The sequence below is a fragment of the Cucumis melo genome, chromosome 7 (genome assembly GCF_025177605.1).
Source record: "Cucumis melo cultivar AY chromosome 7, USDA_Cmelo_AY_1.0, whole genome shotgun sequence".
In the NCBI taxonomy this organism is placed as follows: Eukaryota; Viridiplantae; Streptophyta; class Magnoliopsida; order Cucurbitales; family Cucurbitaceae; genus Cucumis; species Cucumis melo.
Window position 1 is genome coordinate 26,447,444 of NC_066863.1, and position 23,441 is coordinate 26,470,884.

Sequence of the window (23,441 nt, forward strand, 5' to 3'; positions counted from 1 at the left end):
TCAAAATATTTTTGAAGTATTTAGGAAAGGAAAATTGAGAAATTAGATGAAATATTTTATTGGAATTTGGTTAAATTATGGCCTTGATAAAGCAAACGGCCATGCATATATAAATCAATCAATCTACTTTTTTGCATTTTGTATATATGTTGTTCACTAATTTTTTTTAAGCTAATTATAATTTCTTTAGTATAATTGATAATCCATAAAGTAATACATTTAGAGGGCATGTTTAGAAAATTTGAGTCGAAAAATAATATATCTAAAATTCAAGCTTAGAAAGTATATGATTAGAGTATAGATTTAGAAATAGAATTTTTGAATTTATGTAATATTCAATTTTATCTAATCAATAGTTAAACTTTTAGATTTATTAATTACTTAACTAAGTGGCATTCTTTTATTATTAGAATATAACTCAAATCAAAATTAAAATTGTGTTTCTTAGGCATTATTATTTAAAAGTTGACAAGCTTAATTACGTAAAAGAAATAATAATGACTAATTTATGAACAAATTGTAATAAGGTAAGTTTTAAAAAAAGGATTATGTCGAAAATAACATTTGCAATTAATTATAATAGGCTAATTTTTAATTGAATAGTTGACCTATTTTTTTCTTTAGTATGAATAATATGAAAATTAAATACTGTTTAGTTTATGGATAAATTATCTTCTTTTCTTTTTTCTTTTAATTTTGACATTGCCTTTTTTGGTCACTAATGTTGAATTTTATCATAAATTTCAAATGTTTGCAATCAAATCCATCCTTCAATTTAGTCCCTAAATTAATATTTTTTTTCTTAAATAGTTAAACTGAAGTGCAAACTTATATATATTGTATGTAAATTAGGTAAGTTTGGTCCAAATTTATAGAAGTTCATGCTTTTCTTTCTTGGAATACAAAGTTGAGCAATTAAAACTATAAATCTCGTAATTGGTAATTCATATATATTAAATAAAATAGGCAACTTAAAAATATACTCAAATTTTTAAAGAGTAGAGATAAATTTCTTTTTTTTTTTTTTCTTAATTTCAACCTTTACAAGTCAATAATTAATAACAAAATTAAAAATAAGATCTCAATTAGTCTTGTTTGAATGGTTTTTTCTTAATAATTTAGTATAATATCTAAATTATTTCTATTGATCACTCTTTTATTTTTAAATTTTAATCCTTGAATACCGAAATAAAATCATTTTTTAAGTTTAAAGAAATAGATACATATTGTTTAAATATTTATTAAATAGATACACTCACTTCTATGATTAATGCCTAATAAATTGGAATTAATAAATCAATACATACATAAACATATACACAGAAATAAGATTAAAAAAAATTGATTTGTTGTTATATCTTATTTTTTTCATGTACTTGTCAAAGAAGTATAATATTTATCGAATCGAGTTTTGATGTCCATGAATATTATTTTTTCGAATGTGGTATTCTTTACATATCCATATCCACGTAGTTATGTTCAACAAGAATATGACTCTTTTTGTCATGTATATTGAATAAAACATAATATTATAAATTAATTAAAAACTAATTCATATCACCTCACAAGTGTTGATACTCACTCCCCTTGAAGAAACAATTGCTCACATAAATATTTTCAACTACATTATATTGTATATCTTCTCCTAAACTCCCAATGCAACATTTAAATAAACAAAAATTATATGTATGTATGTATCTACGTATGTATATATGTAGGTAAAGGAATGAAGGATGAAACGAGTACTATTTTTTATATGAAAAATTTAGTATTGTCATGTGATTTGATTAAAAAAGATAAAGATTAGATGTTTTATATTATATAAAAGAATATTAATATTCAAATTAGATCAATTGTTAATGGCAATGCAATCATCACCAACAACAAAAACATAAGATTATTGTTGGTAAAAAATGATTGAATCCACCATTCTTTGAATGATAGAGAATGCAAAGAGGGAAATTTGAGAAATTAATAATTGTTTAATTAAAAAGATACACAATGAAAAGAATAGGAAAGGAAACTATATACCATAGTTAATTAAGAATTCTTGATCCATATTATGGATAACAAATAACAAATACCTAAACTTTAGCATTTTGTAATTTTTTTAATGGTTTGGAGAATTTATCTTAGGTAATTTTTTTAATACTATTTAGTTTAGGTGATTTGATTGAGTATATAATTTCTCAACTAATTGTTTTGTGTTTAATATGGTAAGGGATTGACGTCATTTAATTTAGTCTAAATTAGTGGCAGAAATATAAACCTTAATTATTTTCGTTGTATTTGTTTCATAAAAAAGTTTTTCTTTTTCTTTTCTGAGTACAATATGCTAATTAAGAGTAATGGAATGAATTTAAGTAATATATATATATATATATATATATATATATATATATATCATATTGTTTAGAAAATTTTTGTTTGAAAATATGTGTTTTAAGGCATAGAATTAGTTAGGATCATTTAATATAATCTTTAGATTTAAGTAATAATTAATGATTATTTCTTTTTGTTAAAAATAACTATATCATAAATTTAACATTTTAATTATTTCCTTATTTTATTTTTATAGTTATAATGAAGTTGAAAATAAAATACTTTATTTATTATTATTCTAAATTGACTAACTTAATTAGGTAGAAAAGAATAATGACGACTAAAACAAGATAGAAGAAGATTTGAAGTATGGTTAAAAAGGAGGGGTGTGGCATTGTTTAAATATAGAAAACATTAAAGAGGTAAAATGGGAAATTAATGTTTAATTTTTAATAATTAAAAAGCAACATATTTTTTCAAGTATTTAATTACGAATGGAAATTTGGGAAATTGGATGGAATATTTGATTGGAATTTAGTTAAATTATGGATAAAAGCAAACACTCATATATAAATGGATCAATTGCTTTTAAAAATTTTGGTTTTGTATTCAAATGCTAAAATAAGGCAAATTATGATAATCTTCTTATATAAATATATCGCTTTATTTTTGTTGATTAATTAATAGGTTGACGAATTATTTATCTTTTCTTATGAGATATAATATTGATTGATAATAATCAAGTTTTTGGTGTTCATGAGTGTTATATTTTCGAATGTGATATTTTTTGCATATGCATGTCCACTTGTAATTATGTTCAACAAAAAAATATAACTTTTTTTTTTTTATGTATATTGAATAAAACATAGTATTATAAATTAATTTAAAACTAATTATATCATCCCAAGTCTTGATCCTCGCTCCATTTTGAGCTCCCTCGAAGAAGCAATTGCTCACGTAGATATTTTCAACTAAATTATATTGTTTATCTTCTCCTCTCAATGCTATATATGTTCAAATAAACAAAAATTATATATATGTATGTACATGTACGTATGTATCTATGTATGTATATGTGTAAAGGAATGAAGGATGAAAATGAGTACTATTTTTTCTATAAGAAAAGTTTATCGAAGTTTGTGACTTGATTTAAAAAAATGATTTTTATGTTATATATTAATTATCCTTTTTACCTTATGCCATGGTCTAGCCATAAGTAACACCTATGATATTAATATTTGAAGATCCATTGTTAATGGCAATACAATCATTACTTATAACAAAATATACTATTAGAACTATATAAATGAAGATAAAGAATGAATTTTGTGAGTCAATAGAGAGCAGAGAAATGGTAAAATTGGTAAGAATCAAGTTTTTTATTATAGGGTTTGAAAAAGACCATTTTATTTAAGAATTTAAATTTTGGAAACATGGGAGATGATTAGAAAAGAAAAATTAATAGAGTATAATTAAGATTTGATTAACTTATTGTCTGAAATTTTTTCAAAAAAATGAAAAAACTTATAGGCATGAAAGAAGCAATATCCATATATATACTTGTAGAATTCTGTATTTTGGTTTAAAACTTTAAATGTATTATAATGCCTAAAATATGCCCAAAAATGGGAGGATTTTTCTCAAAAAAAGACTATTAATTAATCATTCGATCAAAATAAATATTTGGTCTTTCCAAATAAAATAATAAGTCATAAGTTCAAATCACCACGCAAAAGGTAAAAGAATAAATAAATAAATAGAATTTGTAAGGAGCACAAAATTTCAATTTAACCCATCTTTACCATAAAATTTTGATTTAGGAGCATCTTCAAATAGTAAAATTTTGAGTTATTTACAAAATTCATCCAACCCTCTTTAGTTAATTTAGATATTTTGCAAATAGTTCTTTCCTTTGTGATATCTATAACAATTCCCTTTTAATTTATCCTATATGATCAATTGGTTTGATTCAATATAATACAATCATTTCTCTTAATTAATACGTAGTATTAGAAAATACATTGTTTCAAAATGGTTCCTAAAATGATTTGGAAAGCTCAAGTAACATGATAGTATGCATTAATAACGAAAAAGTATATAGTTTAACATGATAAAATTAACTTGAGAATACATTGTTTTAAAAATAAAAATTGAAAAAAACTATAAGATTAAAAAGCATAGCTCAATTGATATTTATTGATATTTATTGAGAAGGACGGGAGTTAAATTATATAAACAAAGTCAAAAAAAAAAAAAAAGTATGAAACAGCTGCTTCCCACAACAAATCAACAGTGGATATACATTATATTACATTACAATTTATTCACTCCCCATGGATCAAATGGAAATAAAATGACACCTTTCACAAAATCAATTCTATGAAAGAGAGCCTATACAGCTCCAAAACAACTATTTTCTAGAGCCAAAATATATATTTGTGCACCTTCAATCCCTGGTTTAAAAAGATAACATCAATCAAAAGTGGTATGAGTTACACGGTTGTTCCTTAAACGCATTTGGTGTCGACCTACATTTTCCGATCACGTGAATTGTCGTCTCATGTACGTGTCTTCGTGAACGAATACAGGGTCGGTAGTTCTCTGTGGAGGTGGAGGTGGAGGAGGGTTTGGGAACTGGGGTTGTGCCATTGCGATGTTTGGTTGAGGAGGAACGGAAGGATGGCCCCACACAGTAGAAGGGTCATTCTTTGCAGAGTTCAATATGAGGAAGTAGGACATTCCCAGAGTTAAACTTGCAACACCTACGATGGTGGCGAAAGAAAAAACTCCAGGTTTTAGAACATAGCACTCGTAGTTACCGAGGTAGTTGCGTTGTTGGTCCCGTCCGTTGTTCAGTGCAGCACCGGTGAGGAACAGGAGGAATGCTATCACATATGTAATCCTGCAGAAGATATTGAACTGAGGATGTAGGTACAAAGAAAGGGAAGGAAAATTCGAGGCTCAAAATAGGTCTTGCATCATATTTGTTAATTTATTTATGGCTTATGGCACTTCAACTAACTTTACGAAAAAAACCTACATGAGCCTACAATATTTGTATGTCGAGAACTCTGATATTAAATTCTAGATAGGTGGTCATCATATATCTCAAACTCATGTTTTTCGTTTACTACTAACTAAGCCCACGATGGTTAACAAACACAACATGACAAAGGCGTGATGATGGGAGTAAAACAGAGTACAATGAAAATCTACGTTTGTTCGATTTTCATTAGGAATTAAAGGCATAGATCGTTCTTTTAGTGGTAAAGTAAAACGTTTCCCCAAAACAATAGATCGATCATTTCCACTATGATGATCATGATCAGGTCACATCAGAAAGTCTCTTCTCTTGGTTAAGATGTTCGATAAAAACAAGAGTAACAAAAACCATAACGAATTAACAAGGCAGAAAAAGCCAAAAAGATGATAACAAGAACGTGGAACTGTTTTTAAAGCATAAATAAAGAAAATCATATTAGCACAAACAATATCGTCACATAAAGTTGGGCCATCAAGAACCTGGCCAGAAGATTGATCGATCGACCACAATAAAATAACCTTTAATTTGACTAATCGAGTTCAAAATTTCTTTATACGCTTGAGAAAACCAAAACGCAAGAACCCTTCTGATTTCAATTGAATTCATCTCATGATGTAACAGAAACACTGCAAACCATAAACTAAATGCAAACTAGGATGAGAAAGGAAAGGTCGAAAAGTACCACGAAACGGTAAAGCAGATCACAGCTGTTCTCCATTTAGGAGGCCGAGGACCTCTAATGCAGCAAACGCATCCCGTCGAAGCCTTTATCGTTATTTGAGCAAACAAAAGCGATAGAGCGGCTGTAAAACCAAGGCCCATCGCAGGACTTCGGGGATATTTGCACACATCAGGAGCAACTCTAGTGACTTGTTTCCCCTGTCAAATGAAAAAATTGATGTGTCAAACTTTTAAAAGCTTCGATCCCACATTAAACTCAAAAGAACTGTTACCAAAATCAACATACATATAGGGAAATAGAAAGAAGCCAATGGTGATGAAATTTCAGTTCAAGTGAAAAATTCTCTTATAGTGATAAAAAAGTATGGACTCATAATCATAAGTCTCAAAAGAACTGTTACCAACAAAGGCATGCTTAAAAGTACTTCTAAAATTTGATTGTATGAAAATTCCTGGTCAAAGTTTGAAAGCAACCATTAAACTGATTTTGAAAGATTTAAAGTGTGGTTGTTTTAAAATCACTATCAAGCATGCCCTAATCAGATTTAATTTCATTAGTTGATTATTAATCTGCCCCAATTGAACTATTATTTCCTTAATCCAAGTACTTTCTCTGTTTCATCAAATGTATCGTCAAAGAAATCATGGACAAAATCGGTAACTTGTAAAAACTCAAGGGATTAAAATGAAAAATTCTTCCAAATTTTAAGAACCAAATTAGATATTATGTCATTATATGAGTTTCAGACACAAACTATATTTTAACACCCAACAAAATAAACTTTCGTTAACTTTGTCAACTCTAAAAATGGAAAATTAAAAACAAAACCATTAACAAACCGACTCTTACAAATTACTTGAAATTAGAGGAAAAGTACATTCACATCTGCCGACTCAAATCATCATTCTCAATTATTACTAAACTAAAAAGTTAAAAGAAAAAAAAAACACACACGCGCGCACACAAAAAACCAAAAAACTGAAGAGAAAAAAAAAGAAGAAATGATTAGATATAATAACACCCCCAGGCCCCAATCAATCAGTTAATCAATTTACCTTTCCCAATCAATCAGTCTAATCAAATTACCTTTCTCTAATAGGGCTTGGGAAACAAGTAATGATAAAAAGAAGAAAATCCGATCCAAATCGAACTGTATTTAAATTTCACCAACAACTTCTTTTTATATAATTTCTAATCAAATTCAACCATATTAAAAACCAAATTTGAAACGAACTCTACTTCGAAACTGTTCTTCCAACAGAATATCTCATTAGCCAACCAGAAGAAAAAAAACCCCAATCAAAAAGTAATAATTAATTGAATCTTCACCTTAGTTCTTGTGGCTTCAGCGGCGAAGCCAGTGGCGATCATCACAATCCCTAAAAAAGCAACCACAAATTTCACCACCAGAGCCGCCTTCCTCTCCATCTCCAGCGAGTATTAACTGGAAGAAAAAAGAAAAAAAAAAAAGAGAGAGAGAGAAAGGAAGAGAGTTTTGAGTGGAGCTTGGGATTAAGGACGAGTATTTCAATGGCGGGGAAGGAGAAGGAAGAAAGTAGAAGAAGTTTGTTGAGGGGAAAATGACAGGCGCTGAAAATTTGACGTTGCGTACTATGAATGAATGAAGGACATAAAGTACTTGGAATTTGGATTGTAGTAGCGAGGAAGATGTGGCGTTTGACAGTAAACGACGCCGTTTTACCTCTGATCACTGCGCCTACAGATCTTGAAACTGAAAACTGACCTTTGAGTTCAAACTAAGAGAAACGAAGAAGTACTTCGCTATTTAATTTTGCCTTCCTCAATAAGTCTTTAGTTGGTATTAAAAATGCTTATTTAATTACTAGTGTTCAAGTAACCCGATCACCTAATTCTATAATATTTGTGTGTTAAAAAGATAATTAGTAAAAAATTAATTATTAAATAGGTGATCATCTTATATTAAACTCAATGTTTGGATGTTAATTTTTGTTAAATTACAAAGTTTTAACATTTTTGTATAGCAAATATATTATATTTTAAAAACCCAGATGATGTTGACAAACAAAGCTAATCCAATTATTTCGAAAAAAACAAAACAAACTAATCGGAAGTATAAATCTTGTCTTGTCTTGGTTTTGTACTTTTTTGTGTTGGGGTTTGTACTTATTTGAACTTTATATTTAATTCCCATGCCTAATATGATTAAATACAGTGATGGAGAATAATATTTTAGAAAAGAAAAAAAAAGAGCCATGGAAATTAATGTTTCTAAAAAAACCAAATAAATAAATAATTTGGAAGCAATAACGTTATGATAATGATCTAATTAGAACAGTTGGAATGCAAATTATTTTAGTTTTAATATTGTTTTAGTTTGAAATTATAATGTAAAATCAAACTTTTCTTTTATAGAAAGATAAGATGAAATAAGTTGTATTTTTTAGTATTGGCTTTCTATGCAAATTTTCAAATATTCTCTTTATAACTAAGGAAGGCTTTGCGCAATTGGCGTTGAAGACTTTTAATGATCATAAATTAATTTTGACCACTTCCTTTTTTCCTTCTTCGAAAGCCATCACATGAGCTTATCTAACAAAAAGTAAGTGTTCGCCTCAGCAATTTGGCATATCCAACCAAAAAATCATCCATATCATAGTCAAAACCTCCCTCCTAGAAAGCCCACAAGACCAATCAATCAACCAGATGATGTTTTAATAGGCTAATACGTCACAACGTAGGTATATTGGGGTGAAGAACATCATTCACAGGAGACCAAACTATAGACTCCAATTGACCTAACAACCAATCCATATGAATATTATATAACTATAACGTGTTAGACTAGTGTTTTAATGTCTCTTTGTCGATCAATCATGAAAAATAATATTTAAAACTTGTTTTAGTTTTAAAATTTAATCAAAATGAACTGTGATTATGAAACCGATATCGATAGAAACAGATACGATTCTAAAATATAATTAAAGTTTTAAAATTTTGCTATTGAAGTCAAAAGGATCGAAAAATTTCTCACTTCCTTCTTCCTTCACGTATCACCTTGCATCTAGAAGCGTTCCGTCAAAATACAATTTTCTACGACGCTAATATGTAATATGAGCAAATGTGTTGAGACAGTAAGCTCCCAAAACCATACCCTACATTTTTTGAAGTATATACACCCAAAACCTCAAATTTCAATAATCACTTCCATGTTTTGCTTCAAACTGCAACTGATGGAAACACAGTGAATTTCATCACTCTGTTCTTGCTCCTCTTGACAAGCTCAAACACAACCACATCTCCAACTCTCAAATTGCTTTCCTTGCAAAACACACTCCATCCTACTCCCATTCGCTTCGCCCACCAACCTTTGCACTGTATTTCCCATCTTCCCCGCTTCGAAGAACTTCCTTGAATTTCGATGATTTCATCCTCCCTGCCCAGATACTTTTTGCCAAAACTTGAAGGAATGTACTGTCACACAACCATGGAGATGGTAAGACAGTTTTCTTTTGCTATAATGTATTCTTAACTTAAACAACTTGTAAAAAGAGTATAGAGCTTCACCGCATAACGCTTCTTTATGTTTCTCTCCTCTATGATCAACATGAATGATGGATTTTTAGTCTTGATCATCATTTTCTTCGCTCGACGGATCGCCTTCTGCCATCCTCTCGATGACCGAGTTTTTGAAGCCAGCTTTCTTCTGTAAATCAAGAAAAATAGTTCTCGTCGATCAACTGTATACTCGCAACCCCGACAATAGACATTAATTAAGTTTGTAAAATTAATTTTGAGCGATTAAAAGTGTGGTTTGTAATTATTTTGTACACGATAAAAGTGACAGGGGGCCACATGTAAGTGAATAGAACAACTTACCTTCGATGATTTTTCACAACATCAATATCTTCAACTGCTATACAGTCCTCAACTTTACACCTTTTGCTCTTGAACTCGCGGTCGCAACTTTCCAACTTTATTTTGGATTTACATTGAGCTTCTACGCTAGGCGACTTCATCAAATTGAACCCCAAATTTGTACGAGCTCTCTTCGTAGTATGCAGTTCATATCGGCATTCATCATCGTCGTCGTCGAATCGATCAGAACAGTCACGAGAGGAAGAGATTGAGATAACAGAGTCAGATTTCTCGACTTCATTTCCAAGCTTCATTCCATCATGGTGTGGATATTGAATCTCAAAAGTGGTTGTGTCAAAAATAAGAACATGGAAGCTGGAATTTCCCTCATATTTGAAGAGCAATAAGAAACCATAATCTATAGAGTAATAATCAATAAACTTGTTCCAATTATCATTAAACCATATTTTGCCATTGGATTTCTCTAATCCCACTTCCCAAACACCACCGTTTGGAACAGTAAGAAAAACATTAGAAGATAATTCTTTGCCAAGCATCTTAATCAACTTACTGGGCATTTTCTGTAAAGCAAAAGAGAGATTTATATTAATAAACATAACTTAGTCATATTAATCTAAGCATACTATTGATACTACACTACGGTGGTTGTATTATTTCAAAATTACTTTGAAAAATCAAGAGTATATATATACAGTCGCAAATAATTATTTGATTTTTTGTTTTCAGTTTACAGTAATTAAGCTTATAATACTCTTTATCTACTATTGGTTTCAAAAGTTAATCAAGTTTTTGAAGGAAATAATAATAATAAATAGAATAAAAAAAAAGGATATGTGTTTGTTTTCTGAACATTATTAGTAATTCAAGTGTTTCTTTTGACAAAGATAAAAACCTTCTTTAATAAGTAAATAAATAAATAAAAACTATTAATTGAGGTTCAGTTTGGTAACTCATATGCTTTTTGTTTCTGAAAATTAATTAAAGAAAAAGTGTGTCATTTGCATTTTGTTTCTAAAATTAATTTTAAAAAAATGTGTTCCACAACTAACTTTTTTCAATAATAAATAAAGGAAAATTATGGTGGAGAGAAAAACAAATGAAACATTTATAAAATATAGAAAAAAAAATTAATAAATTTGAGTTTATGAATTTTACTCTCTATTGGTAAATGGTTTCGATTTTTAATATTTTTTAAAAATGCCCCATTAATAAATTGTTTTTAACCAGAAAAAAATTGAAAAAAAACAGTTAAAAAAATACATTTTATTTGTTAAAAACCGAAAACAAAATCGATTACAAGTTTTTGTTTTTAATAAACAAAAATTAAAAAACGAAATTTAAGAAACAGAAAAAAAACAAAAGGAACGAAGTTGAAATAGTTATCGCCCAAAAGTTTTGAAGGAAGAAAACATACTAACAGAAAACTAACAACAAGATCTTACTTTTACTTTCTCAAGTTTTCAGTATAAAGAAAACAAGAATGCTTCAGAGCAATCCACAAACAGAGTCTAACTTGTTCTTGTTAGCATTTCTTCCAAAAATGGGAAAGAAAAAAAAAAAAAAAAGAAGCAGTAAATATGTGAACACTACCAGCTTTTCTTCACGAACGGAAGAGGGGAGAATTATCTTGAAAAACTGCAAGGAACTATTAGTTTCTTCGGGTTCAAGAAACCGCCGGTGGTGGCGCTTGAGCCCACTCTGCCGCTGTCGGCTACTTTTTTCTTCCATGGAACGTCGGAAAAACGCTTTGATTTTCGTTTTTCAGAGAAAACAGAGTAGAGGAAAGGACAGATTACGAAAGAAATAAGAAAGACTACTCAGCTTAGATTTTGGGGAATCGGAAAGTATTAAACGTTTTTTCTTTTTTTTCCTTTTATTAACATTAAGTTAGAAAAGTATTAGATTTATTATATTAGGAAATTGTAACCCTAAATTCGAAACGTGTAATGAAAAGTACGGATTATGGGAACCCCAAACATCAAATTATATTATTTAAAATAAGACATTAATATAGTCGTTTGTAAAGTGTTTCTAGAAAAGCACTCGTGCATGGATTCAAATATCTATGTTGAGAAATATATTTTGAAATTTTTTTTGAAAACATTGTTAGATTAATTGTCATCATTAACATCTGGTTGCTGTGAAAAAAGACTTCTCAACACAATTGAATCTTCTTCAACAATTTCTTAGTTGAGTATCTTTCTATAGTTATAGAAGAAGATAGGTGGAATGAGATTGAAATCTCATACTAATACAATAATTATAGATCGGAAGCCATATAGTTCGAACCACTTACCTTAGCATGGAAGCTATTATACGGTTTTAGCTTTTGCTTGGGTGCAAATACACGGTATATAGTTATTTTTTATGAGATATATGTATTATGTGTAGTTGATCATACTCAAATTTGTTGTCTGATTTATTGGAATATTGTATATTTATTTTCTCATACAATATCATATTTGGAGGGCTTAGAATGATTAATCACATGTTAGTTTAAATACTTTTTTTTTTTTTTTTGCTCTATCCTATTATCATATCAGCATTAGTTTAGTTGTTTAATACCCTTTAATTACATCTTTTTTATGAAGTGTTTTTAGACATTTTCAAAATAGAAAACCATTAAAATTATTTACAAAATATAGTAAAACTTATCCAACTCATCAGTCCATAACAATTCTCTTTTTTTTTTCTTTTACAATTACAATGTCCATCCCTAATTGCAATTCTCTCGACCCATTAGCTATTATGGGCCTTGCCCCTTATTTAAGCCCAACTTATAACGCCACTTTGGGACATTTTATTCTTCTTGTTTTTAGTAAATATTCTCTTAATTACAACCAGTATTAATTTAAGGCGCGAATAATCAAATTTTTAACAAAAATTTTCTAATAAGATGGAAATTTTGATATAAAATTTGTTATATTTGTAATTATTCTATGTTATATCTTTTCATATTTTATGTTGATTGCTATATTTATAATGGTCTTAAACGTTTCGTTTGGACGAATATCATACAATACCTTAATAATCACGTCTAACTATATAAAGGGTCCGTTTAGATTGTCCATGAAAAAGATGTATTTTCAAGAATACATTTTTAAAAAAATATTTTTTGTAAAATGAGTTTAAAATCTAAACACTTAAATGTTTGCTTTTGACCTTTTTATAAATGTCTATATAGGGGTGAAAAAAACCGACCCGACCCGATGACCCGACCCGACCCGATTCGGTTCGGTTCGGGTTGGATCGGTTAGTAACAACAATGTTACTGGACCGAACCGACCCGATTTAATTCGGTTCGGGTCGGGTCGGGTTTAAAATACCCGATTAGGTCAATATTCATTTCCTCTCCTCTTCGATTCTTCTTCAGTCTTCAGCATTTCCTCTCCTCCTCCAAAGTTCAAAAACCATTTTGTTCCATCGTTTGGCGTCGGCATCTACCTCTTCGTCTGCATCAGCGTCGGCATCTATCTCTTCGTGTTCATCGGCGTCGGCATCTCTTCGTCTTCATCACTTCGCCACTCCATCGTCATCGCCTGTAAGTTCCACACTGACCCATATATTGCTTTATCTTTCTGTCTGTCCCTTTCTCCTTATTATCATCTCTTTAATTTTTAAATTATAGCTTGTCTTGTATTATTTTGGATTTGGGGTCGGCGGTAATGGAGGTTTTGAGGGAGAGAAGGGCTCGGTACTGGAAATGTTTTATTTAAAAAATATAGGGTTTGGAGTGTTGGTGATTGAGAAGAAGAGAAAGAGAGAAATTAAATTAGGTAAGAAGAAAACAAAATAGTGACCGAAGCACTGGAAAAGGTAAACAAACGTGATTAAAGGAAAGAAAAGGAAAGCAAATGGAAAGACGGCAAAGGCTAAATTGAGAAGCATCTACGTCCATTCCTTTCAATTTTGAACATTCAAACACCTTCATCCCACAGTTTCCATTTCCACTCAAGAATCAAATTAAACCCTTTTCAATTCCTTTCTTTCTCATCTTTATAAACACAGCACAATCCTCAATTCCCCCAAATTATAATAACTAATTTCCCACTTCTCAAACTATGTTAATCCAAATACTATATATTAATCTGTTAGTAGCTCCATGGTCTAGAGAAGCCATTAAATACTACTATACTTAAAAATTACACAAGACTTCATCCCATAGTTGATAATGGGCTTTACTGATGTATTGTAGTTGCAACTGTATCTGTGGCATAAAGGTGAAGGCAGTTTAATTTAAGATTTTATGTAGTACCATTACGTTCATCTGTTGAGGAGATCTTTCCAATGGCTTAGAGAACTTCAAAAATTTTAGCAGACATACCGTCAGTTTTCTGAATTAGCTCCCTTCCCTAATCAGTTATACTGTGAAATGAAACTTTTAATCCTTCACTTTGTAATAAGTAAAGACGACCTTGATGTAGCAAGTGTAGTGCGGTATATCCGTGCTTTTGGTCTCATTTCTTGTTTCCTATTTTCGGTTAATATTTAATTGACAGCAGTTATGTGCAGTTTTTGTAAACAAAATATCTTATGCTTGGTTTGATGGTGTTTGTTTGCCTGCTACTTTTACCAAGCAGATTAAAAGATGTGGGGAAATGGCTCGGAAGCTACGATTTTTCAAGGAGCAAATGGCAAGGGCTGGTTTATCACCATCATCCCATTCTTTAGGGACTCCTGATTTTGATCTGGATAATTTGGAGGTAGTTGGATTCTTTTTCTTCTTTCTTTATTTTTCTATCTCTCTCTCTCTCTCTCTAACGATTTAAATCCAGTAGCCTTTCCTCGCCTTTGGCAGGTTAAACTTGGAGAATTTGAAGTAGAGCTGTTAGAGATAAAGGACAACAACGAGAAGTTACAACGCAATTATAGTGAGCTATTGGAATACAAGCTGGTGCTTGAGAAGGTGTGGAATGTTTCTATTGATAAAAAGTTACTAAAATTCTGTCAGTCTTTACTCTTTAGTAATGTTGCTTACTTCTACATTGAAGTCGTCTTATAATCTGTGATCAATAAAGCGGCTTGGATTTTGTCAATTTGTTCGCAATTACTTGAACTTAGTAATTTGCAGTCGGCAGAAGATGGCTTATAACTATTTTATGCTTTCAGGTTGGTGAGTTTTTTCATCTAGCTCAAAGCATAGCTGCAGCTCATCAAAGAGAACTGGAAGTGCAGCAAAACGGGGAAGGATATATTGACACTCCCTTATTATTACATCAGTCAGTTGTAGGATCTATCTTATATAACTTCTTAGATAAGTGCTAAGGAAGGAGGAGAAAAAAAAAAAAAAAAAAAAAAAAAAAAAAAAAAAAAAAAAAAAAAAAAAAAAAAAAAGACCCGACCCGACCCGACCCAATCGGCCCAACCGGAATGTGGGTTGGGTCGGGTCGGGTCGGGTTTCAGAATCAACCGTACATTTCGGGTCGGGTCGGTTTTGAAGAAAACCCGACCCGACCCGACCCAATTACACCCCTATGTCTATATGCAAAATTATGTTTGGTTTGTACTCTATTAATACTTGGGTCAAATTATCATTAAAAACTATTTAACATTATGAACTAATTTCATAAACAAACATATATATTTTGAATCTTTTTTTCAAAAATATATTTTAAAATCAACGTTATATTGAAATTATTAATTTTTTAGTTTCTTCAAACTAAACATTAATTTCATTTTGTATATTATTTTTTTTTACAATTCAATTTCAAAAGTACAAATATTTTGAAATATAAATACATAACCATAAAAATAATAATTGATTTCAACAACAACATTTAAATAAGTTAATAACTTTTTCGAGACAATGTAATATTAACTAAGCAAAAAGATGTTCAATTCAATCATGTTCTTCATTCATCTTTATTTCACAAACTGAACAATCGTATTCTTCATTGACGTCGTCATGATTTCTTTCATTGATGTCAAGGCGAAGTATATTTGGCTTAGAGATAAACATTTGCAAATCCGTATATGTAAATGTATATGTAAACATATTGACAAAATATTCAAAGTATTTAAAAATTAAGAACAAAAAACAAAAGAAAATGATGAATTAAAAAATAGATAGTAAAAATAATAAAAAAAACATAGAAAAAAAATAAATATTTGGAGGGGATTTCTCAATAAACACTAGATAAACATTTATTCTGAAATTTGGTTGGATGTGTTTTATCTAAAGTGATTTATTTCATAATCTTATTTTTCTAAAAATTATTTCAAACCAAGGTCAAACACATCAATTTAGCTTAAAATGAATTATTTTAGATTAAACACTTAAAAAATCAATCCAAACACACTCGAAAAACACTACTTCAAAATCTCTCAATATGCTATCATTTTTAATATATGATATTTTTATTTTTTGCTACCATGTTTACTATTTTTTCTTTAATTACAATGATCTACGCCATGTACATGTGTTATTATAACTAAAACTAAATTAATCTACACCTCTAATCACCAACAACTATAACTAACTACAATAACTCATTATTTACTCCAAACACCTTGAGATATTGAATAACACCCACTTATATATCAAATATTACTCGACCCATTAGAAAGATATTGTGAGTAGTTGATCACATTTAAAACTAACTCTAGACAAATTTTTAAATAAACAGACCAACTATATTTAATTTCATATTCAAAGTACTTGTTTTGAAAGATGAAAATTTGGGAGAATTAATGATTAAAAAAAGAACAATTATTTTAAAAAGCATATTATAGGTAGATACCAAAAAATAATGTGACTTAAATATTCGATATTCAAAAGTCTCAAATCTCTTCACGTGACTTTATTTTAATGTTATTAAAAGGATAAAAGGCGTTAACTGACGGTGTTAGGGGTAGTTGGGGAAAGAAGAAATGCAAAACCTATGACTTAACCACTGTGGCAAAGGGAATAAAGAAAACAGAATATGCTAATTCGAAGAAAGAAGATGCGACGACCGTGAAGAAAATGTAGGCGACGTGTTCCAATAGAAAATTAAAATTTGAAAGGAAATTCCGTACGCGAAATGAAAATAGGTGCGGACGGACGGAGAAGGCAATTATCGTTGCGGATGAGAAAGGTTCTCGAGTTTTGTCGTCTTTGGCGTGGATATGACACGACGACGTTTTGGCGGATTATAAATATGGGAATCAGAAGCGATTAATCGCCATTTTCTTCGTCTTCATCTCTCTCCCTCTCTCTGCTTAGGCGCAGTTCTTTTCTGGTTCTTCGTTTTTTCTCCATCTCTCTCTCTTTAAGCCTGAATTGTATGGCCGCTAATTCGAGGAGCGCAGGAGCGATCGCCGGCTTGGGGAAACGAATCACCGACCAGATCTGGACCAGCAGCGATTCACTTCGTAACTCTGTGATCTCTTCCTCTGCTCCGAAGTTCAGGTTCTTCTTCTTCTTCTTTTTTTTCTTCGATTTCTTCTTGTGCGAATGTTCATTAAGTTGTAGTGCTGTTGATTTGTTTGTGCTATTCTCTGGTAAATAGCTTTATTGCATTCTTGTTGCGAAACTTTCTCTGAAAAGTTGTTCCGAATGTTGTTGCATTTCTTCTTCTTCACGCTGATTGCCTTTTATAACAACTTCTCACTGACGCATACTTAAACTGAACGTCTTCACGACATAACTTTTAGGTCCTCCCTAGACTCTACTTTTGCTCTATTCTCTTCGATTGATCGTATTCTGATACTCGGTTCCTTCTAATCTTGGTCGTTTCTTCTATCAATAAGGTTTTTGGATTCTAATTTCCCTTCGATTTTCCCGCCATATGCAAAATTACGCCTAATTTTCGTAGAAAATTGGAAATTATGCTTTCCTCGCTCTGCCTTTTTCCTCCGCTCTTCCTCGTCGTTTTTTATTCAAATTTGTGAGACTAGTTTTTACGTTCACGTTGTTCATTTGTCGATTTTGCTTGCTGTGTGGAAGAAGATTCGGAATTAGAGAGTGCGAGTTCTTATTCCTTTGAACCTTAGATGAAATTTGGGGAAGGGGCGTAGGCGGAGTAAATCCGGTGTTCGAAAGTTACTCTTCAACAACAATGAAAATCCAAAGTCGTGAATATAAAAATTGAATAACTACTTTATCCTTTTTTTCTTCTTCTTATAAGTAACTAATTTATCTTTTAATATAATTAATAAGCCATTCATTATAAGATTTATTACTTAATTTTTTCCAACAAAAAAATTAGTTAATACCTTTCTCAAAAGAAAAAAAAGTGGATATTATGAGCTGTTATATATTTTTATTTGCTGGTATTATTTTTAGAATTACTAATTTGCTACATTACTTACACCTGTGTTGAGATAATAATCCAAGTAGAGTTAAACATAGTCATTTTAATCTTAATTATCTCCTCTTCAAGCATTTTTCAACTTTATGCAAACCTTGAAATTGCATATGGCGTCAGACATAGTAAATTTGTGGGGACAAGACTTTATTGGTGCAATATCTATGGTATTTAATACTTGTAGCATTACAATTATTTTAGTCTGATCAAGCGAAAAACTAATTTATGAAGATTTTAACACTTAATTAATTGTAATTAAGTATGGTCCCAAGGTAATATCTAATGTAAAGGTTGACACAGTTTTTAAACAATTGTTTTCCTTTTTGTAATTTGCCTAGGAATTCAATTGGAGGGGAGATGGATTTTTCAAAAACATAAAATATTAAAAAATAGTTATCAATGAGAACATAAATTTTTTTACAAAATATTTAGTAGAATATAAGAACTTATCACATTATACCAAATTTATAAATATATACTTCCAAAGGAATAGAAGAGACCTTATAAATATATTGATTAGGTGTTAAAATATTGAATATATAGATTAGTTGTTAAACAATTAAATATATAGGTTAGTTGACTTCAGTTCGCTAAAATTATTTCTATTCCACAGATTCTTAATAAATGTTTTAAAACTGTTCATTGAGTAGAAAATTCACAAAAAGAATTTAATGGATAATTGTGGTATTTGAATCTCAATTCTCATTTCAAGTTATCCACACTATTCTATTCTAAAAACTTTACCTCTCTAGAAAAGCAAATAATCATCGCAAGAGGATTTTTCTTTCAAGGACCCATCTCGTGAAACAACATAAATATAGAAATTGATTGTTATTTTGAATATTTATATTAAACGTCAGCAAGTGAAATGCTTTTTCTTATTAAAAAAAAAAAAGAGCAACATTACCATTTATATATAGAAGTTTAAATTATATTTTTTTATCTAAAAGGTTAAAGTCTAATCTCTTATTGGTTCATGAATTTAAAAATATTATATTTTTAAGTTTTGTATATTATTTCAATTCGATATCCATAATTAAAAATAGTATGCTATTTGTCCTTGTATTTTGAATTTTTTTACGATTTATACTTTTCATTTCAGTTTTTTTTCTTAATATTAATATTTAGTGTTTGATTTTGAAGAATTATAGTAATTAATTGAGTTTAAGAAATTTCTAGATTTAAAATTATAATATTTATTGTTTATAGAAAATCTAGGTTAAGAAGATTATAAAGAAAGCTTTTATAATTTATGGACTAAATTGGAACTATATCCAAACCTTAAAATAAAATTGAAACTTAAAAGACTAAACAAAATAAAATTCATAATGATTAATGATTAAAAAAAAAAGCGTGTTGTTTTGAAATTTAGAAATGAAATAATTAGATTTAGAAATAAAAACTTCAAAAACTAAAACTGTGCCCTTTTTCTATATAAAGAGATGAGTAGGGTACGGTGTTGGTATAATTATCTTTAGTGCCCCATTTTGATGCTATGAAAGCTGAAAAAAGAAACTCCCAAGTCTAAAGCCTAGAGGTTAATTGGAGTGAGCGACTCCACAGTTAATGCTGAGCGTCAGTGATGTGATTTGGCCTATGCTCATCCACGCGTTTTAGCTGACATTTTGATTTCACTATTTTTTCAACTGTTTCCTTGATTTTCTGTCTCAATCCGACTCTACTTTGGCCGTGGATTGTGACGAAGTAGGGATTTCCCATGTCCATCTTAGTCAAATTAAAAACAATGTTTATTTGGTTATTAGTAATCAGACTTTACTAACCCTCCAAGGTTTGAACTTTAAACTACCGATCTAGATCAAAATATCAAACATAAATTTTGATTAAATGTTTATGTTGATAGATTTTTCAATTATTATTAATATAAAAGGTCTACAAGTTTATTAAAAAAAATGGCCATCCTTATAAAATAATTTTAAGCTTTGTTTATTAGCCGCCATTTCACATGGGTGATAGTTTATTAACATTTTTGTCTTAGTGCATTGATTTATCTATGATGTACTTGAAATCTCCATAAAAGAATGTCAAGTTGGGAACATGTTGACGTGCAAATAAAAATTTAACACCAACCAAAGCAACCACTACCATCCAACCAAATTTTAAAATGTATTGTAACTCATATATTTGAAGTTGTTTTCTTTTGTTTTTCAAATTTTAAAAGTGATGGAAAGAAGTTTTTTCCCCTAGCACCTTGCTTTCATTTATATTCATACAATATCTAAGTATTACAGTTTCCTAATATAAATCTAGAATAGTTTTATATTACATTTCTTCTTATATTATTTGATTTGAATATCCCACAAAATTTTAGAACATGCGTAGTAACGGTTAAAATCACACTTTTTATTTTAGAAAATTTTCCTTTTTAGTAACTTTTAATTCCCTCTTAAACATATTTTTTAGGGGAATAATTTTAAATTAGAAATTTTTTGAAAAGTATTAAGGAATAGAATAGAATGCCGATGTCCTTCATTATCTACTTTTGATAGATAATGAAAATTTACTATTTTTATAAAATTTTCCCTTTCATTTCCCTATATTAGAAACAAAACCGATTTTCATTTTATGAAAACTACATCTAAAAATATTAAATTAAAATTTCGATTATAGTCTTCCTATAATTTGGAAAAAAAAGTAATTTCAAAATTTCCAAAAATTATCACAAGTCCTCGACATTCAACGTGGAACACGTGTAAAATTAAATTTGTTTCTATCAAGCTCTTATCTTATTTTCCCCATAAGATCCACTTGTTGATCGCCAGATACTTGGAATAGGAAACTGGTTGTTCACCAAGACTCTCCCCGGCCCCATTGTGGATTACCTTTCTATGGTTTAAATATTGTTTTCATCTCCTACTTCTTGAATTGTTCAATTTTGATCTCTTTATATATAAGTTTTAGTGGTTCGTTCTTAGTCTATTTTAACTTAAATTAATCTTAAATGTAATCCTTTAGAATTAATTTTTATTATAATTGACAAAATATCTTACATTAACCTATAAATAAATGAATTTGTCTCGAAGATGTATAACTAAAAAATTTAATAGATAACATACTTCTTTTAAAAATTAAAAAAATTAATAGATAATATACTTCTTTTAAAAATTAAAAAAACTGAGATCGATTTTATTAAAATATAAATATTAAAAGTTTTAAAATACATAAATTATATAATTGAATATATATATATATATATATATATATATATATATATATATATATATATATATATATATTTTTGTAAGAAAGTAATCCATATTTTGACATTTTTCTCAAATAATTCATCTTCTTTTGTATCTTTCTTTCAAAATATCTTTTCGTTGCCTTTGCGCCATGGATGAGAAGAGCATGATTCCCTTTCACGTTAGCTATGTTTGATAAATTTTCGCTTTGAATCTCATCAACTCTATCCAACCTTTATTTGGGTCTAGTGGGATGGGATGATGTGATGTGATGTGATGTGATGTGCCTTGAATTATATATTAGAGTCTGATTGTTACTATTCTTGGCCTCATCTCCAAGTTAATTGTGTCAGTAGTTTTCAATCAAAGCCTTCATTTAATAATGTTCCGAAAATACCATTTTCTTTGAGTTATTGTTTTTTCTAATTATTATTATTATTTAACTACTATTCTCTTGGAGTTGATGTTTATTTGATTTTAATTATTTATCATCCACTATTAGATTAAAGAAATCCATTAATACTATCGGATTCACAAGTTAAAAATGAAATTAATGTTTTTTTTTTTAACAACTAGTTGTGGGAGCAGGTAAGATTGGATTCTTACCACTTTAATAACATTTGTTGATCAACTTTCCTATTCTCATTAAAAGAAAATACTATAGTGTAAGTTGAGCCGTGTTATTTTGATTGTTTATTGTAAACTTAACTGAATTATTATACAAATATTTAACCGTAACCTTTTCTTTTATAATATAAAGTGTACGTATATAGATATATTAAAAAATGGCTGTCAAGTTAGCGAACTGAATTGCTTAAAATGTATATCATCAATTACAAGATCAAAAGTTGGAATTTTCGTGGCATTAACTTCTAGAAAATTATTATTTTTTAATCAGAAAGTTAAATTATTTGTAGAATGAAAAGCAGCATGTGGTGGGACTTTTCTTATCATTTATGTTAGTTGTTATTGCAAGCCAATCATGTAATCGATTATTTTTTCTCGATGGCTTATCTGATTCTCAAGCATGCTTTTGGGTTGGTCTTTTTATTCTTCTTAAGTTGACCTTTTACCTAGATCGTATCTAATTATCCATACACTGGTTTAAACAAGATTAATTAATTATTGAATTTTGGATCTAAAAATTGTTGGAACACTTTGAATTAGATATCAATATGGACCATATTTTTCTTATTTACAATTTTGATCTTAAGGTTTAGGATAGCGCACTATATAAATTTTCCAATCCAAAGTTGGTGTTCTTAAATTTGAATTGTTCTCTCTTACAATAAATCAATCCAAAGTTGACCATGTTTTTCAACCAATCCAAATTGTTCTCTCTTACAAGTTTGAATTGTGCAAGTGTTATAGTTAATTGTGAACTAAATAAATTTTTGTGTCGATTGTTTATTGTTCATGTTTTTCAACTAATCTTTATTTGCCTTCGCTTCTATGCTTATTGACTTTATGCTTTTACCTTTGAAATAGGAGGGCAGCTCACACCTCAGTGTATGACAAGAATCCAGAGGAGCAAGTTCGACCATCCATAGTCCCAGATGATGTGATTCAACCTCAAGCAGCTGACAAATACTGGGCTCCCCATCCACAAACCGGAGTTTTTGGACCGACCTCAGACAATCCTGCTGCGGTGGCGGCGGCCAACCGTGCAGCAGATGTTGGCAACTACTCGGCTGCGGAGGAGGAAAAAGCTTGGTTCCGACCAACAAGTCTGGAGGATTCGGAGAAGCCCCACGGGTTATAGAGTTGGTACTTTTGGCCACAAAACATTAGTCAAGAAGTAGCAGTCAGCTATATTGACGTTTATTAAATAAAGAAGGGTTGTTTGTTTGTTTAATGGTTATACTAAAGTAAGTGTTTGCAGTGTTTGTGTTGCTTTAAAAGCAATGTGGCTGAGGAATCAATATATGGTCATATGGTGTTGTACCAAACTATATTACGTTGTTTGGATGTTTTTATGCTCTTCTTTGACTATGCAAAATAGTGTGGTTTTATAGCTCTATATTTCTTCATCCAACTTAAAGGTTAAC

The 23,441-nt window shown here is 29.7% G+C and overlaps 4 protein-coding genes across 7 annotated transcripts; 2 read left to right on the forward strand and 2 right to left on the reverse strand.

Annotated features, from left to right (window-relative positions):
• Positions 1-4,572: 4,572 nt before the first annotated feature.
• Positions 4,573-7,799, reverse strand: LOC103494435 (uncharacterized). Its single transcript, XM_008455603.3, has 3 exons — positions 7,377-7,799; positions 6,048-6,244; positions 4,573-5,224 (listed from the first exon to the last, which is right to left on the reverse strand). The coding sequence occupies exons 1-3, from the start codon at positions 7,473-7,475 to the stop codon at positions 4,864-4,866; spliced, it is 657 nt and encodes a 218-aa protein (XP_008453825.1). The 5' UTR covers positions 7,476-7,799; the 3' UTR covers positions 4,573-4,863.
• Positions 7,800-8,975: 1,176 nt separating this feature from the next.
• Positions 8,976-11,628, reverse strand: LOC103494436 (B3 domain-containing transcription factor VRN1-like). The gene is made up of 4 exons (XM_008455604.3): positions 11,496-11,628; positions 9,906-10,465; positions 9,594-9,732; positions 8,976-9,500 (listed from the first exon to the last, which is right to left on the reverse strand). The coding sequence occupies exons 2-4, from the start codon at positions 10,460-10,462 to the stop codon at positions 9,246-9,248; spliced, it is 951 nt and encodes a 316-aa protein (XP_008453826.2). The 5' UTR covers positions 10,463-10,465; positions 11,496-11,628; the 3' UTR covers positions 8,976-9,245.
• A 1,468-nt stretch (positions 11,629-13,096) lies between these two features.
• Positions 13,097-15,416, forward strand: LOC127150188 (V-type proton ATPase subunit a2-like). Of its 2 annotated transcripts, none has more exons than XR_007822228.1 (4): positions 13,097-13,446; positions 14,486-14,608; positions 14,681-14,811; positions 15,015-15,416. XR_007822228.1 is itself a non-coding variant. In XM_051087263.1 (4 exons), the coding sequence occupies exons 2-4, from the start codon at positions 14,504-14,506 to the stop codon at positions 15,168-15,170; spliced, it is 369 nt and encodes a 122-aa protein (XP_050943220.1). In that variant the 5' UTR covers positions 13,112-13,446; positions 14,486-14,503; the 3' UTR covers positions 15,171-15,416. The 2 variants fall into 2 exon arrangements, 1 of the variants encoding a protein (XP_050943220.1); XM_051087263.1 differs by having other exon boundaries at positions 13,112-13,446; positions 14,704-14,811.
• A 1,563-nt stretch (positions 15,417-16,979) lies between these two features.
• Positions 16,980-23,413, forward strand: LOC103494437 (late embryogenesis abundant protein At5g17165). Of its 3 annotated transcripts, none has more exons than XM_008455607.3 (2): positions 16,980-17,295; positions 22,882-23,413. In XM_008455607.3, the coding sequence occupies exons 1-2, from the start codon at positions 17,171-17,173 to the stop codon at positions 23,153-23,155; spliced, it is 399 nt and encodes a 132-aa protein (XP_008453829.1). In that variant the 5' UTR covers positions 16,980-17,170; the 3' UTR covers positions 23,156-23,413. The 3 variants fall into 3 exon arrangements, with proteins under 3 accessions (XP_008453829.1, XP_050943228.1, XP_050943229.1); XM_051087271.1 differs by having other exon boundaries at positions 16,991-17,295; positions 22,885-23,413; XM_051087272.1 differs by having other exon boundaries at positions 17,062-17,289.
• The last annotated feature ends 28 nt before the right edge of the window (positions 23,414-23,441 follow it).

Bases quoted from the DNA above. Each gene is read 5' to 3' on its own strand.
- LOC103494437 (XM_008455607.3), top strand. From the start codon at position 17,171: ATGGCCGCTAATTCGAGGAGCGCAGGAGCGATCGCCGGCTTGGGGAAA. The intron at 17,296-22,881 runs GTTCTTCTTCTT...CCTTTGAAATAG, and splicing joins TCCTCTGCTCCGAAGTTCAG to GAGGGCAGCTCACACCTCAG.
- LOC127150188 (XM_051087263.1), top strand. From the start codon at position 14,504: ATGGCTCGGAAGCTACGATTTTTCAAGGAGCAAATGGCAAGGGCTGGT. The intron at 14,609-14,703 runs GTAGTTGGATTC...CGCCTTTGGCAG, and splicing joins TTGATCTGGATAATTTGGAG to GTTAAACTTGGAGAATTTGA. The intron at 14,812-15,014 runs GTGTGGAATGTT...TTATGCTTTCAG, and splicing joins ACAAGCTGGTGCTTGAGAAG to GTTGGTGAGTTTTTTCATCT.
- LOC103494436 (XM_008455604.3), bottom strand. From the start codon at position 10,462: ATGCCCAGTAAGTTGATTAAGATGCTTGGCAAAGAATTATCTTCTAAT. The intron at 9,733-9,905 runs GTAAGTTGTTCT...CTTGATTTACAG, and splicing joins GTTGTGAAAAATCATCGAAG to AAGAAAGCTGGCTTCAAAAA. The intron at 9,501-9,593 runs GTGAAGCTCTAT...GTTGTGTGACAG, and splicing joins ACATAAAGAAGCGTTATGCG to TACATTCCTTCAAGTTTTGG.
- LOC103494435 (XM_008455603.3), bottom strand. From the start codon at position 7,475: ATGGAGAGGAAGGCGGCTCTGGTGGTGAAATTTGTGGTTGCTTTTTTA. The intron at 6,245-7,376 runs GTGAAGATTCAA...TTCATTTGACAG, and splicing joins CTGAAGCCACAAGAACTAAG to GGGAAACAAGTCACTAGAGT. The intron at 5,225-6,047 runs GTACTTTTCGAC...TATCTTCTGCAG, and splicing joins ATCTGCTTTACCGTTTCGTG to GATTACATATGTGATAGCAT.